The following is a 16,347-nucleotide window of genomic DNA, read 5'->3' on the forward strand; positions in this document are numbered from 1 at the left end:
AGTGCCACAAGTGGTCTAGCCACTGATCTGGAAGGCAGGTAGCCCAGTTTTCTACTCCTTTATGCTGTTCATGAAATCTTCTGGGCCCATATTTTCAATCACCTAAGCAATAGCCACAAGTTGCCTTGTAAAAAGAAGGACAATAAACAAAACAATGATTTTAAGCAAACAGGATTTCCTCTCTCTCCCTCTGTGGTGTGTGTGTGTGTGTGTGTGTGTTTTCTATAGGTGTTAGATAAAGGAGTCACAGGTCATTTCTCTGAAACTTATGCAGGTCACATACACCTCTCTTAAAACTTAAATCACTTAAAAATATAAGTCACTTAAAAGAAACTTCCAGATATATGGTAATCTCTAAGGACAGGCTTGACACAGTATTCCTCCAAGTTTTAAGACAGTTGCTCTTCCCCAATCCAGATAAGCCTCTCAGCCATCAAATATAGAATCTGCTATCTGTACTTGGAAGTGAGAACCTCCATGTTTGGCTGAAAAGACAACGAAGAAAGGCTATTTATAATGCAGGAATAGTTTCAATATTCTATATTCAACCTGAGATGTTACATGAAATACAATTTTACCCTTAAAATTGTTAGATTTTTCCTAAACTTGTGCAATACAGCCCCTCTCCCCCTGTACTTTAACAAACCCCTTCCTTAAAAAAATGTCTTCTGAATGCAGTGGATCACAGTACATGAAATCCTGTACCTGTCAATCTTTACACCCCTCCCATAAACTGTTCCTCCCTCAAATGCTGCATTAGGTAAGTCGGAGAGATTCATTATGAGTGTAACCCATGTAAATTGCTTAACTGTAATACTGCACAGGTCAAAATAAAAGCATAGATACAAATAATGTGTACCCAGATGATGTCATGCATTAAAAATATATAGTCATACGTTTATGTATGGATCTACACTGAGCTATATACATATATATGAATTTATGTATGTATCCGTGCACACACCCACACACACCATGGCAAAAAGCCAGCAGATTGATGATTGACATGTAGAAATGACCTAATTTTAGAAGCAGATGGAGTACCATAGCAACTGGAGTAGGAGAAGGGTTTGGGAGGGTTAATAAAAGCCACCAATAATCCTAACACCACATCTCTGCTCCTATAGTCTAGGCAAAGCTATGTGTATTTCAATTCCAACCCAAAGCTCACAGAGTTCTAGGTACAGTCAGCAAATTGAAAAACACAAATTTCAAAATACAGGCATCATGGCCCCTCTGGGGCACTGATGCACACTGTGCACCCTGGCACTACAGGGAGGAAAACTAGACTCCTACTCTCACAGGTTATCTCTTCCCGGAAGGCCACCCAACAAGCCACCCCTGATGATAACCAGCCTGTTCTGGCAGTTGTCCACAGGAAGGCTCAGGGGAGCTCTGGAGAAAAACCTGTGGGGGTAAAGGGTCCAGCATTTGGGAATGACAGCGGCTCACACCCTGATACTCCCTGTGGTGTGGTCACCAATCCTACCTAGGACCCGAATTCGCTGTCCTAAAAGATCTGCATTATGCCAGGGCGCTGGGCCAACTCACCTCAACGAAATAAAAACAGGGCAGGAGGGTGACGCTGTCCTTGATCACTTTGCCCTTTGGCCTCTCCTTCGCCGACATCCCGGCCGCCTGCCGGGCTCCGCGTCCTTCCCCGGGCGAAGTGTGCACCGAGCGGCCGAGGCGAGCTGCCTGCTCCAGCCGCAAGCGCCCGGCGCCTCTGATGTCACATTCCCCGCGGGCACCGCTGGAGCCAGCGCGCTGCATGCAGCGCCCCCGCCTTCTCCCCGCCCCTCTTTGCAGTAACCCCGCGGTTCCCTGAGCCGCAGGTCTCCTTTCTCAGTCAGTACAGCTTTAGCCTGGGTTGCCCTTGCAAGGGATAGCCAGCTCCCTCTTCCAAGCTGTTGCTGCGATGGCTTCCTCTCCGTGCCACCCTCCCTGGGCTCTCCACCGCCCAGGCTCCTCTGCTGGCTGTGGGAGCTTGACGTCAAAAATAGGAAAAAGTGGGGGAAGCACTTCTCGTTTCTGCAGAAGCTAGGCTGAGGAGCCAAGGCATCTGGTCTCAGATGGTCCCCCTACCTGGGCTTCTTCTTGGTTTCCTGGAGAGCAGAAGCCTGCGCAGCACCCCTGTCCATAGCAAGAAAAGAGATCTCCACTTGTGCTGAATTAAAACTCGGACTTCGTACTGACAAGTAGGCCATGGAGGGAATTCACTGCAGGCTGGCTGCTTCTCAAGCGTGACAGCCCTGCCTGTGGATCTCCAGGGAGGTAACTCCCAGGGAAGCGCTAAGAAAAGCTCCAGTCAGCTAGGGAACAAAGTAAGGGTTTCCTGCATCTGAAGACACAGGGTGAATGAGGCACCATCACTGGCCCGAAAGTCCAGGAAATGTTCTAACCTCACTCTTTATCCCCTAGTGCAACGTGGGAGTCACGGCCATAACTACGGAGGCATGGCTGCAAACACTGAAGTCTAAGCGAAGCCCTCTACCAAGTTGGCGTGGTCCATGGTTGCTCTCAACTTTGTGATTCTTTTGGCAATCACTAGTATCAAGTGTTACAGAAGCAACACATGCTGATGATTACCCACTCCTGTGATTATCGGTTCTAGGTCATTTCTTGCACCTCCAAAGTCTCCCAGTCAAGCACATGGCTATGGCTCCCCAGCCTACTTTTCAGTTGGCTTTTTCAATTGCTGCTCCAGTGGAGTTTTGGCAACCCAGGGGCTAGATTGCCAACATTCATCTTTCATTCTTCATGCAGGGCCTTGCCCGTACTCATTCTGCCAAGACTAGGTTTCAGAGGCCTGACGTGGAGCTGTCATTTCTGTCCCCGATGCACCATACCCACTTAGTATCTATCCCCAGGTAAACCAGATGTCTGTCTGAACAGCTAAGTATGACAGAATAAAAACCCAACGCGTCATCTTGGGGCTACAGCTATAAGTCTCCCCACCTCACATCCTAGTGCTTCTTTCTTAGTGGGTCATAGTTCCATCCACTGGTCAGGGCTCCAGGCTGCCTTCTCTTAACCTCTCGAAGGCCACATAATCAGATGACTTTATCTCACTCAGAAAACAGAAGCTATAGAAAAAGACTATATTATCTTTAAAAAAGAAATACTTGCCTCCCCCTCCCCCCACAGCCACTACCATGCCTTACTTTGATTGGAAGAAAAAAAAAAAAAAAAAAAAACCAAACGATCAAACAACAATAATGACAACAAACAGTCCCAACAATCTTCATGCCACTCCTCATTCCTCATATAGTAGCAAAGAAAGACCTCTGAAAAACAATTAGTCATTTCATTTCTCTGGTTAACCCTTCTAGAAGCTTCCCAGCATGTACAAAAAATCCCCACACTCTTTATTTTATCCTTGATCCTGGCATTCACTTTGTTGGGCCTTCACTGAGTGTTCTGGGCCTGATGATGAGGAGGAGGTCCACTTCAGCTTCTCACTGCCCGAGGACATTTGTTCTTCTCTACCTATATGTTCACGGGTGCAAGTCGGTCACTGCTGCACAGGTAACCACTCATGCACTCCGTGTGTCCCCTCAAAACGTAGGCATTTGGCAAAATTTTCTATGGCATATTACAAAATTAAAAGCCAAGGCTTCCATTCTTCTCTTCTCCTCCTCCTCCTTTTCCTTCTTTTAAAGTGTTTTTTCCCTTATATGAGCTCTTTGTCTGTATACATACCTACATACCAGAAAAGTCGTTGGACCCCATTGTAGATGGTTGTAAGCCACTATGAGGTGGCTGGCAACTAAACTCAGCACACCCCCCGAGAAGAGCAGAGCAGCCGGTGCTCTTTAACCCCAAGCCACATCTCCAGCCTTTCCTTTATTCTTTTATATTCTTTGATTTTAGTTTTAGAACTTAGAAGTATTTGAATAGTTGATCTTCTATCTCACCCGTCTGAAGTTTTTATTTTTAGACGGGGGCGGGGGCGAGGGAGAAACTGAATTGCTGAGTTAAAAATGTCCAATCCCCACACCTCATGGGGAGTCCATTTTCGTCGCCAGGCACTTTCTCCTGTCAGCACCTACCCTGCCTCCCAAAACTATACGGTGAGTTCTATTGACTTTCCCTTTTAGAAAAAGGCAATAAATTCTCACATAATCTTTTCAAGTGCTTCAGGTAATGATATGGCTTAAGTAAATGAAATAAACGTGATGACCTTGCATGGAAATGCCACGCAAACACTCCCAGGAGAATATTTGTTAAGAAAGGGAATATGGTTTGCATTTCACTAGGAACACCTAAAACCAACGTAGAAACTTAACTTTTTTCTTTGTTAGCTGAGAAAACTAACAGACTGAATAATGACGTCAAACGAATTTGGGACACCTTCCCAAGGTTATTGGTGCTTGAATATGTCTTGAAATGTAGGAGTCCTGCTTCACCAGTGGGTGCCTTTTTTCCACAGAGCAAGATTTCCATTGAAAACAGTCAAGTTCTGGGAAGCATATTTAAATTGCTTCTTCATTGCTGTTTAGATCTCCAATTAGCATACTTCAAGCAGTTTTCAACATCCATGCGCTCTCTTTTTCCAGATGTGAAACTTTCACATAGTGACAATGGGTAGAGCACAGTTTTTAATTTAAGAAGGTCTCCTGGTACCCTCAATGTTGTAAACGGTTTTACTTTTTTTTTCTACAAAGTTTTCATATAGCTGGTCCTAATTTTTGTTTTAGCTTGCAGTTAAATGTTATATTAATTTACTACTGCATGAGTCAAAGTGTTGAGAAACACAAGCACATAAATTGTCTGTTGTTTCCTTCATTGATACATTATGCAAATATTTCCCATATACCTTACTGGAGAGAAGCAAACAGAAGCTATTAAAGTATTAAATGGCCACATCAGCCAGTCTAAACATCCCATCATTCTTGAAATTTGCCTCTCATGCTTTGTCTCCAGATCTTTTGGCTTTCCAATACATCATTGTCCGTGTGATCATTGTCTGCACACTTCCATGGGCATCAGTTACAGCTTGGTTTCTGGTGTAATGACAGTACCAGCTGGCATGCCAGCATGGATGGGAGAAAATTTGGAAGACCCCATCCCTAGATAAAGTGCTATAGTAGATCAGTGGCTGCTGAGAGAGGGTGGGTACATACATGTCTTACATGTAGGTATATATAACTGTATGTGGTATATATTATATATTGTATATATGTGATATATATGTAATATAACATATAAATTACTTTATGATTGAAACTATTGAGCTCATGTGTGTATGTAATAATAAAGAAATCATGAACTTGAAAGGAAGTGGGGACACAGGGGGAGTTGGAATGGAAAAGAGAGGAGTAAAATTGATGCAAAATTTACTTTTTTGTGTATGAAATTACCAAAAAATACAAGATTAAAATAAAAGGCCTTGTTTTGCCCTCAGAAGTCCAGCTTCAAGCTCTTCCACCATCTTGTGAAGCTCCCCTTCTAGAACCCCTGTCTCAGCCATCTGCTTGTGTCTCATTCTGCAGATGTGTGTCCTCCCTTCTCTTAAACTTCTCTGAGCCATATATACACTAGATTTATGTGCCATTCTTTCAGAAATGTACTCAAAAGTCACATATATGATTTCACTCCCTCTCTGCCAGCTCTCAGTGACTTCTCTCTCCAAACACCATTTTTTTTCTCAACTATGCAATCTGGAACTTGATTATGAACTATTCTTTTATTTCTATTTAAAAGGAATAATTAAAAATTATCAGTGCCATTTTTCTTCTTCCTGACTCCTCTTTTCCACTTCTCTCACCATTTTAATTTGTCATCATCTCCATGATTTTGTAAGAGCATCTTATTTAATTCCTCTGATTTCAACATTTTCCTTTTCTGATCGAGCCTGTAATTTTTCACCAGGAAAATTTTCCTAAGGTCCAGTAATGACTGGGCTGCACCTTCATGCAAAAGGTGTTCAAGAAGGAGCTGAGGGGAAAACTCAACGGATAAACTGCTTGCTCTATAGGTCTGAGGAACTGACTTCTGATCATCAGACCCAACATAAAAGCTTGGTGTGGCAGCATGCATCTGTAGCCCCATCTCCTGGGGAAGCCGAAGCAGGCAGTAGCTCCATGGCTAGCCAGTTTACGAGACTAGCCAATCAAGGAGCTTCAGGTTCACTGAAGAGAGACTCTGTTTCAAAAAATAGGGTGAAGAATGAGAGAGTAATATACTCATCATTGACCTTTGGCCTCCATATCCATGTGCATACATAAGTATGCACACCTTCATACAAAGGGGTATAAAATCACATTACACACACATTCTCTCACACATACAAACACAAACACAACACTGAAACAGACTTGTGTGAAGGTGTGTGGTGTTTGTCTGCTGGAAACAGACTCGTGAGAGGACACGTGGTGTTTGTCCTCTAGAAGAGGAACTGCCTCTTGTGGGACCATGGTCTTTGCCAGCTGATAAACATCCTAGTACAGACTCTGAAAGGCTTGGCTTTTTGGTTTTGACATTGCTTCCCATTGCTCTGCTGTGAGGCACTCCTAGAGAATAGGTACTGGGTTCCGGCTGCTGCTCCAGGTTCTGGCTGCTGAGGTTGCAGTCATCTTTGCTTAACTGCTGGTTTGCTGTTTAGTGGGGCTGCTGGAATCTTGACGATGAAGAGTGCAATCACTCCAAGGAACTGAGTCTAAAAAGGTCTATGTCTCCTGTTCCTATTAACCTCTTTTCTCTCCTGCCTAGGGTAGATGGGTTGGAAGGGAGGTATAGCATTAAAGAACCCCAAATAAAGTCAGTTTGGAAAGTTCAAAGCCCACAGGTGGTGCCCAATGTGAGGCCCAAACCCATGAGCCTGAGATCAAGAGTCTCTAGAAGAGGAGCTGCTTTTTGCAGGGCATGGTCTTTGTCAGCTGATAAACACTGCACACCCTCACACTAGTCTGATTCACAACCAACACTTGGGATCAAAACAAAAACATGTTTATGTCTACTACACAATACAGTGAGATACAGTGCAATATAGCACAACACAATATAACACAGCGCAGTACAATGCCCCATGACTTTAGATTGCCTAGGAAAGTGGTCTTAAAGTCAGAAGCTTAGTATGTAAGATCATTCATAGCCTAATCCTCACCAATCTTTGCATCTTATTATTTTATTCTGTTTGCAAGCAGGAACTGCAGTGGTGATGAATAAGCCTTATTTTCTTGAATTAAAACCTTTCGTCTTTTCTTCCTTTCTTTCTTTCTTTCTTTCTTTCTTTCTTTCTTTCTTTCTTTCTTTCTTCCTTCCTTCTGTTCTAACTTCAAATACGTAGTTTCTTATATACTTTCTTTGTTCTTTCATGTCTCTGGGATATTTAGGACTTTATACATCTTCAGTAGCTCCTGTTCCATTTTGCCTTGTTTTGTTTCTTACATATGTGAAAAAAATGCTTAATTCATTTTTTCTTATTGAGCCATTGGCATAGTACTTGGTATATGCCAACATTTTATCAAATCTTCATTGAGTGTGCACATTACACAATTTCTATCCTCTAGTAGGGTGTCAAAAATTTTTGGCATTGTTGCAAGATATTGTTCTCTACAAATGTATTGGGCTGCATTTATAGCTATTTTAGATGCATTTGACTGTGTGCCACAGGTTTGTCATGCCTGAGTTGTCACGGTGACTAGTCAACACAGGGACAACATAACAATTCTGAAGGAACAGTTATCGATTAATTAAAGGGTTTCATAATATTTTAGTCTCTCAGAATAAATGCTACCCCTGAATTCTTTATGATAATTTCCAACTCTCACAAGAAGTGCAGAAAGAGCCTGGCATCTGCAACTTAGAAATTATCTTAATTAGCTCAGAGTGGCTCCTGTCCTCTCCACCTTTCAGTTATGATCCATGGGTAGGTAATCGGAGGTTGGATTATAATTAGTCCTATATAAAAGTTCTGACCATCTCTTTGGTGATACTGAGAAATATGCTGTAATAAAGTATATCTATAACCCTTTCACTTCCCAGTTCCTAGCCATCACCTCTTCTCTTAAATGTTGTTTTGCAAATTTATCCTAAATTCTACCGAGGAAACATTTGCTCTATGAAAATTTCCAGGGCTGTCTTCACACAATAGAAATCTAAAATAATTTATATACTGTACTTGTCATTTGTCTCCTTTAATCTCTGTATATCCATGTGTGCACGTAGCCTTTTCAAACATCTTTCCATCTGTAGGTTACTTAGCTGTGTAACTCTTTTGTGAGCTGTAACTATTATTTTATTTTCACATGAATCATAATTTATGTGCTTACTTTACTTAACTGTCGTGGAGATAGCCATTATGTGTCATAACCAGTTCTAAGAAAAAGGAAAGAAGGGATCCAACTGGTTTTTGAAAAAGAATTAATGAAATATACTTATGGTCATGAAATGGCCATGGGAAGCAGAATTAATGAAATATACTTATGGTCATGAAATGGCCATGGGAAGCAGAATTAATGAAATATACTATGGTCATGAAATGGCCATGGGAAGCAGAGGCTCTTAAGCTTTGCAGACATCCATCCATTTTTCTTTATGAAGCATGTGCTAGAAAGGCTTGTGGGGCACCAAGGGGCATCCAGGGCAGTGTCGCCATAGAGCAGAAGGTCATGTGAAAGCAGCTGAAGCAAGATTATTCATTCTTAACATCAGGGTATCACTTAACTTCACAACAAAATGGAATTATGGCTTAATAACACAATATATGAAATACCTAAAACTGTACTCCTCCTTACTTATCTGCAGTTACTCCACTGATATGCATTTATTAATAGTTGAAAGGAAACCATTTTCATACACAGCTCGCTGTGATGGACCCAAATTACACCAGATGTGACTTAATGGATACTGTCACTTCAGATAAATTAGGATTTCCAGTGTGTTTCTGGAAAAGAGGAGACTGATTCATTGACACATACCTGCACAGAACTTTGTGTAATTATTTTGTAATTGAGTAAACTCTTTTTGAATCAAGAGGACTTCCACCCAAATATCTACTGATATGAGGTCCCAGAAAGTAGGGACATTTTTGAGTTCACAGAGCTAATAAAGGACTGAACACTGAAATAAATGAGACTTCTAATAGGAGTTCCGATATCTAATTGTTCAGAAATGGCTATAAAACCAATGGAAGTCTATCAGAATAGCTTCTTAAAAGCATCATAAATAAATAGCTTCAAGAAGGAAGAGCATTCTTCTATTTTTGGTGACAAGACTGTACAGGTGTAGCAACTAAGTTGCCTCTTGGTTGTATTTCCTTCACCAAAAGAAGAAAACATGTAACAGAAAAAAAAGGAAGGTTATCAGTCTGGAAGAATGAATAAGAAGTATGTGATATGGCAAAGTTTTAGCTCCTGAATTAAATTACCATATTTATAAACAGAGATCCAACACAATTACCCCTGAGGCTCAGATGTGTGCATCAGTAAACTTGTCTCTCAATAACTTCTTTGTTACATTTCTTTGAATTCCTGTCACTCATCACCAAGAATGCCTCCTGTATAAGGTATACTATACAAAACACACAAGTGTGGATAGTACTATAGAACTTGAAGGGATTGTTCTACAGGAGTAAGATATGAGCCCTTAGTGGTTGGTGCCATCTGATTTCCAGCCACAACTCATTCTGTGATGAGCCAGAATGCAGACTGTAAATTAGACTATAAATTAAACCTTAATGCAAGGTACATGTCAATGCTTAATGTGATGCCGCTCACAATGCAGGCAGGAATGATGACAAGGATGTCGACCAAGCCCATGCCTGTGGTGGCTCTGGAGCTTCATTAATGGCAAGGACTTGCCCATGCCCATATTTCAGTGCTGATAACTGGAGCTGGAATGTTTTATTGGTGCATTGTGCATGTTGTGTGTTAGGTCTGTGTTAGAGGTGATTCCGGGATGTCCACATGTCAGGGCCCCGACAGTCTAAAGGAATCAAGATGTGAAATGTTAGCTCAATTTACAATTTGAAAAATAGAGATTGCAATTTGGAATGTCTAGTATTTCCAGACTGGCTTCTTCCATCTGAATTAAAAATGTACTTGGTTAATGGCATTTCTTAAGCAGGTCAGAAGAAAGATAAGCCTTCTTGGAGTGAATCAGTGAAAAAGTGGTATATGTGCAGTAATTGAGTCCCACCACTCTTAATACAAGGCATACCAGTTGCATATTTGTTGCTTTGATAAAAGCAACCAAAAGTAACTTAAGAAATGATGTTTATTTTGGCTTAGAGTATAGGACTAGAGTCTAAAATGATGTTATATACTCCAGTACCAACTGTTCAGGGCTATCATTCCCAAAGTGGGCTGGACCCTGTCACATCAATCACTAATCAAGAAGACAGACTCTCCACAGGCTTGTCTGCAGACCAATCTGATGTGGATATTTTCTCAGCTGAGAAGCGTGCTTCCCTTGTGGAGCCCACATAGTTTGTGTCAAGTTGAGAGAAATCTAACCAGCAAAATGACCCCAACCCAAAAACGTAGGATCTGAGTAGTCAGGAAAGAGCAGTTATGTAACTGTGGCACTAGTGCATTCATGCCATCCTGGGCTGGCCATGTTGGTGCTAATGACAATGTCAATTAGCTATGACACAGATCACAAAGCTCACAAGAATTAGAGTATCCACTTTTATGTCCTTACTAATTCTGGACTTTAGCCTGAATTCACACTGTTCCCATATGTATTGAAGAATAGCTTTGATATCAACTGAGGAAACTGAGGTAGGGCAAAGATCTCTCAGTTGACTGGTGACCCTGCAGACTTTCTCTGAGGGCAACCTTCCAGGCCCAGGCTGATTGTTACTGGCGATGGCTCCCACTGATAGTGGAATTCAGGAGCTAGGATTGTTGGCTTCTAGTGGGGTTTCCACTGATGGTGTCAAGTGTCTAAAAGGAAAGAAACACACACACACATACACACACACACACACACACACACACATTTGATGATGAAGTAAGACAGACTTCAGTAGGTAGGTTTCAACAAGCTTCTTCTTTCAAGTTTCTCTCACTTTACACATTTATGTACGTATATACATACATACATACATACATACATACATAATACATACATACACACACACCTTGGTGGGTGGAACAAACTCCACAAAGAGTGAGTTCCAACAACTTTATTATTTCCACCACAGATTATATATCCCAGAAAGATCTTTCAAACAGTACAAAATTCACACTAGTTTCTTTAAGTAAATGGCTACAATGAGCATATGTAAGAAAAACATGTTCCTCAGTACCTTCACATGATCAAATGTTTTATGTATTATGGGTGAGAAACAAACATGAAAAACCCATATACGTCTGTAACTAAGCAACTTGTTATATATTAACAGAGAATAAGCAAGGTAATTTCTCATACAGCTTTTCTTTATTGGCAGGCTGCAATTTACTGTTACAAAAAAAGCATCAATGATCTTAAAAAGTAATCATATGAAGATCTTATAAAAAAATCACAAATCTAAACTTCTATTTAAAAATAATCAGCCATTTTTACTTTAAATTCTAAAGGTGCTCATCTACTCACTAATAATTTCTATTATTTCATATCAGGAAGCCGAAGGCAATCAATTTTATTCTTTCTCAAGTCGCTGATGGGGTTGAAGACCATATAGTTTAGTTTTACAATTAAGCTAAGTTGTTTGGGGTTAAGATGTTTTTAGGTCTAAATAGATGTTTTAAGTTGATAGAGATGAGATATGATAGATATTGATTTATATTCAGAATTTTAAATGCACCAGGATAGAAAGGTGTTTTCTTCAAGGCTGACAAATACAAATAGCCAAAACACTAATAATTTATATAATTCTTGATTGTTTCTTTGTTCTTCTTGCTGTAGGTAGTTTATTATATATGTGTGTAATAAGATAAATGTATATGTAAAAATATTTAATAAACAAGAAACAAGAAAAAATGAACACTTATATGAAAGAAAGAAAGAAAGAAAGAAAGAAAGAAAGAAAGAAAGAAAGAAAGAAATTAGTCATCATGAATTTCAGCTTCAGTGAGAGCATCAAGTCAGCTGGTCCTAATCTAGGGTATTGTCTTTGCTCACCAACCTCAAAAAGTACCTACCTTTACTATTAAGAGTGTACTTTTTCTTTACTTCAAATTGTTCCCTAAGATCTTCTGTATCAGAGCCAATAGCAAAAACATCTTTACTTAATCTTGCTAAACAATTTTTTCCCAAATTGTTCCCTATTCCCAGATTGTTAGCAATCTGTATCTCTAGGTTCTTTTCAAGGGTGGTGGATGAATCATTAGCCTGCTCCAGCAGCAATGCCTGAAGGAGATCAAGCATTGCTCTTACCTACGCCAGTGATACTGTCCAATGGGAGGCTGGAAGCCCCCTTTATGTTAATCACACAATTCCTGTATTAGGAGGATTATGAGAACTGCAAAGGTAACAAGCAGAGCCATGCTCCATAACAGCATCAGGTCCTCAGGACACATACTTCTCAGGGTTCCGCCTCACCGAGACACACCCATTGTGTGTATCGGTGGGCCACGTTCCGTGAGTTCTAGAGCTGTTTTGCTATTCCTCCTGCACGGCCCCCAACACATATGGTTGATCTCACTGTCTCCAGAATGAAGCCTCCCTTTCCCCTCATACTCACTTTCTAACAAGTCTGTCGTGACTGAATCATTCTACAACTTCTAATTAAACCGCGATGTCTAGAGCTTGGCTCTTCTTGTCACACTGCATAGGTGTGAATTCATTAAACCCAGTAGATCGCTGACATTCCTACTGACACATGGGAATAACATGAACACAAAGTACAGTCTAAGTTATTTTTAGTGAAGTTTAATTATTTATGGAAATATAAAATATTTTCTAATACTATGTGAAGTGGGTAGAGTGATATGTTTAATGTGGCATTTAAACTTCAGGCATCTATTTGCCTTTGCAAATATTATTCAGAGAGACTCTTTAAGCTTTAAAATGTCATAAAATGGCAAAAGCCACATTATACAAATATCTTTAATTTGCTCAATCTGTGATGAGTTCTTTGAAAGTTATGTAAAAATGGCATGCTAATCAGTGTAAATTAACCAATATTTCAGGAAAAGCAGATGGTAACTTGGTCTTAACATCATTTGAACACTGAAACCAACTGCTGTAATGATCAAAGAGAAAGAGGATTTGATTTGGTAGAAATGAAAATGTTTTGCCTGTTGGCTCTTATAACAATGTAATTTTTAAAAAGGTATTTTGGCATATACTCACATATATCCAAACATAAATATACAGCCATACATAGGGGACAGGTGCCTACATTCCACTTTGCATAGATCTTTGAATATTTAGTGAAATTTGGGATAAAGTATTTTAAAGAATTTTTAAAACTTTAAAATTTTAAAAACATTTATTCATCTTATTTTGTGTATATGAGTAGTTTGTTTGCATGTATGTATGTGTGTCAGTTGTGTGTGCCTGATATGTAGGAGGTCAGAAATGGGTGGCTGGGCCTGGAGTTACAGATGGTTGTAGGTCTCCAGGTGAGTGTTGGTGGCTTTTAAAGGAGTGGAAGAAAACATTATTCAGGGTGGCACATGCATTCCTGTAATTCTAGAACTCAGCAGGCTAATGCCAAAGGATCATGAGTGAGTTCAGGACAATCTCGATTAACTAGGAAGAGCCTGCCTCCCTTCCTCCCCCAAAACCAAATACACACACACACACACACACACACACACACACACACACACACACACACTCACACACACACACACACACACACTGCTAAAATAAAAGCAACATATTACTATTCTTTTTAAAAATAATTTATTTATTTTTACTTTATGTGCATTGGTGTTTAGCCTGCATGTGAGGGTGTCAGCTCTTGGAACTACAGACAGTTGTGAGCTGCCATGTGGGTGCTGGGAATTGAACCCAGGTCCTCTGGAAGAGCAGACAGTGCTCTTAACCACTGCGCCATCTCTCCAGCCCTACTATCCTTTTTTTTTAAAGGACATCATGTATAAAGAACAGAAAAAAATGTGTTCTGTGGTTCACGTATACACACAGGCACACATGAATGCACACACAAGTGCACACACATAGGCATGGCGCCATCGTCCTCATGACTTAACCCATAGTTTTCTTTATAGGGTCAGAGAGAAATGACAGTTTTATTTACTTAATAATTTCATTATGTATTTATTTCATAAAATTTGAAAATACATGTTCTATAGTCTGCCTCCAATAATTCCATCATTTGAAATCCTGCAGAAGTTCCTATTGTTCGTATTGGTTCATGCCTCCAGCCTAGACAGAGCTAACTGCTCTTTCAGTATATTAGTGACCACAGTAGAAACACTGGTGCTTTTGAAACGCATGTAGAAGTTTATGTTTAAGATAGATTTTGTCCCATGAAAGCACAGTTCCTCATTTTACTGGGCAGCGCTGCTCGTTTGAAATCACCTCAGCTGAATTACAAGTTGAGATATCTTAGTCAGGCAATTAATTTAAAATAGGTCTGCAATGCCATGCAAGGACGTTCTATTTCTGGTTCAACTTTACCCTGGGGATGTTGTCTCCTGTAGCTTAGGTTGGGGGAAAGAGGGATGCAAGCCTCACTGGAGGCCTTGAGTCTGTCTTTGCTGCCCACAGGCTCTCATCAGATAGGTCTGAATTCTGGAATCAATGCTTGCCCCACAACTTCTATAGTGCTTGCACTCAAGCGCCTCTCTGGCTTCTTATTTCTCTTTTAATTTTGCTCTAGTAATTAATCTTTAACTCTCCAGCAGCTTTTTAACAACTCTAGAAGCACACCTAGGACACATAAACATGCACACACACACAATGTAAGTACATATTTTAGTCCTGATTTCTTACTTTGAGTTAGTTTAGTCACTAGCTTCTCTTTCTAAAAATGGGGCAAAGGCCTAACTATTTAATGGAAATGGGGCCATCTTTTCAAGCTGGGCACATTGCCTTATCCTACCAAAAGTTGTAATACTGATATATTTTTTAAAGCACTTGACTATTTTCACTAAGTGTTTTTGTAGGTAACTTGTGAAATCACAAGAAATAAGTAAATAATTGTATGGACAAAAGTTTAAAAGGGAGTTTTCTGCATAGCCCAAGACTGTCTGACAATTAATTTTGCAAGGTTCACTGTCCTGAAATATTTGATCACATGGACCAGTCTCTTGAGTGCTGGCATTACAGATACACTCTACCACACCTAGCCAGAAGTCTTTATTTTATTTTATTTTATTTTTTACCTTTTTTTCTTATTCTTATTTGGTTAGTGTATAAAGTAATGGGCCTAAAGATCTCTTCCTTCTCTTTTTTGACCCCCTTTCCAATATTGTGACCTACATCACACACACACACACACACACACACACACACACACACACCCCTTTATGTTTATAAGTTTAAATGCATATAATTTTAAATGTGGGTTCTGCATATAAGAAAAATGATGCAGTGTTTCTCTTTCTGAGTCTGGGTTATTTTGTTTCATATGACAATCTCCAGTTTCATCCACTTTCTTTCAAATTACATAATTTCATCCTTTTATGGTCTATAAAGCTCCATTGGTTCTACATCCCACACTCCATTTATCCACTCTTATCCTGGCTGATGCTGATTGCATAACTTGGCCACAATAAGTACTAACTACAGCAGGAAAATGGACGGACAATATCAATATCAGTATACAACTCTCACCTCAGATCTTATAAGATATATATATTCTGGTTACCCAAAAGTATGCATTTTAACCTGGTAAGGAATCAATGGCAGTTTTATACAAACCATAGCTAGGAAAGTTGCAAATCATGTTACTTTTAAACACACGGGTAGGAACTCCAGATAGGTAGATTATAGCAAAACAAGCAAGTCACAGCTGTAGCCCTCAGCTGCGTTAAAGCTTTTGGTTGGTTGGCACAAGCCAGGATTTTGTTAACACATTCCAAAACGTTTTTAAGGTCATTAACAAGGACATTGACTCAGAACAGAGGTGCACAAAGAAGAGCTTTTTGGAGTAGTGTGCTAGAAATAGCTCAATATAGATTGAAATTTATGATCTAGTCCTGTAGTAGCCCAAGCTCTCTGTGATCACTGAAGTTGTCTTAGTCGACCACAGCCTGGGAGAAGGTTCAATGTAAGAAAGTATGGCACTGCCCAGGAATGTTCACTTACAGCAGGTGTCTCTGGTATGTTAATGTACATACACTGAGGAGTGTTCACTTACAGCAAGTGTCTCCGGTATGTTAATGTACATACACTGAGGAGTGAGAGTATAGGATCAAATGGTTCTATTTCCAGCTTTTCTAGAGTCCCCATAATGGTTTCTATGGAGCCTTGCCCTGTTTA

At 40.1% G+C, this 16,347-nt stretch overlaps 1 protein-coding gene across 1 annotated transcript in view; it reads right to left on the reverse strand.

The window, feature by feature from the left end:
- Window positions 1-2,163, reverse strand: part of Plppr4 (phospholipid phosphatase related 4) — a 38,747-nt gene extending 36,584 nt beyond the window's left edge. Inside the window, exon 1 of the mRNA XM_051165522.1 lies at window positions 1,552-2,163. Within this exon, the coding sequence (XP_051021479.1) occupies window positions 1,552-1,773 (222 nt within the window). The 5' untranslated portion in view covers window positions 1,774-2,163. The remainder of the gene's footprint in view (window positions 1-1,551) is intronic.
- Between the last annotated feature and the right edge of the window lie 14,184 nt (window positions 2,164-16,347).

This window comes from Acomys russatus, chromosome 23, assembly GCF_903995435.1.
Source record: "Acomys russatus chromosome 23, mAcoRus1.1, whole genome shotgun sequence".
Classification (NCBI taxonomy): Eukaryota; Metazoa; Chordata; class Mammalia; order Rodentia; family Muridae; genus Acomys; species Acomys russatus.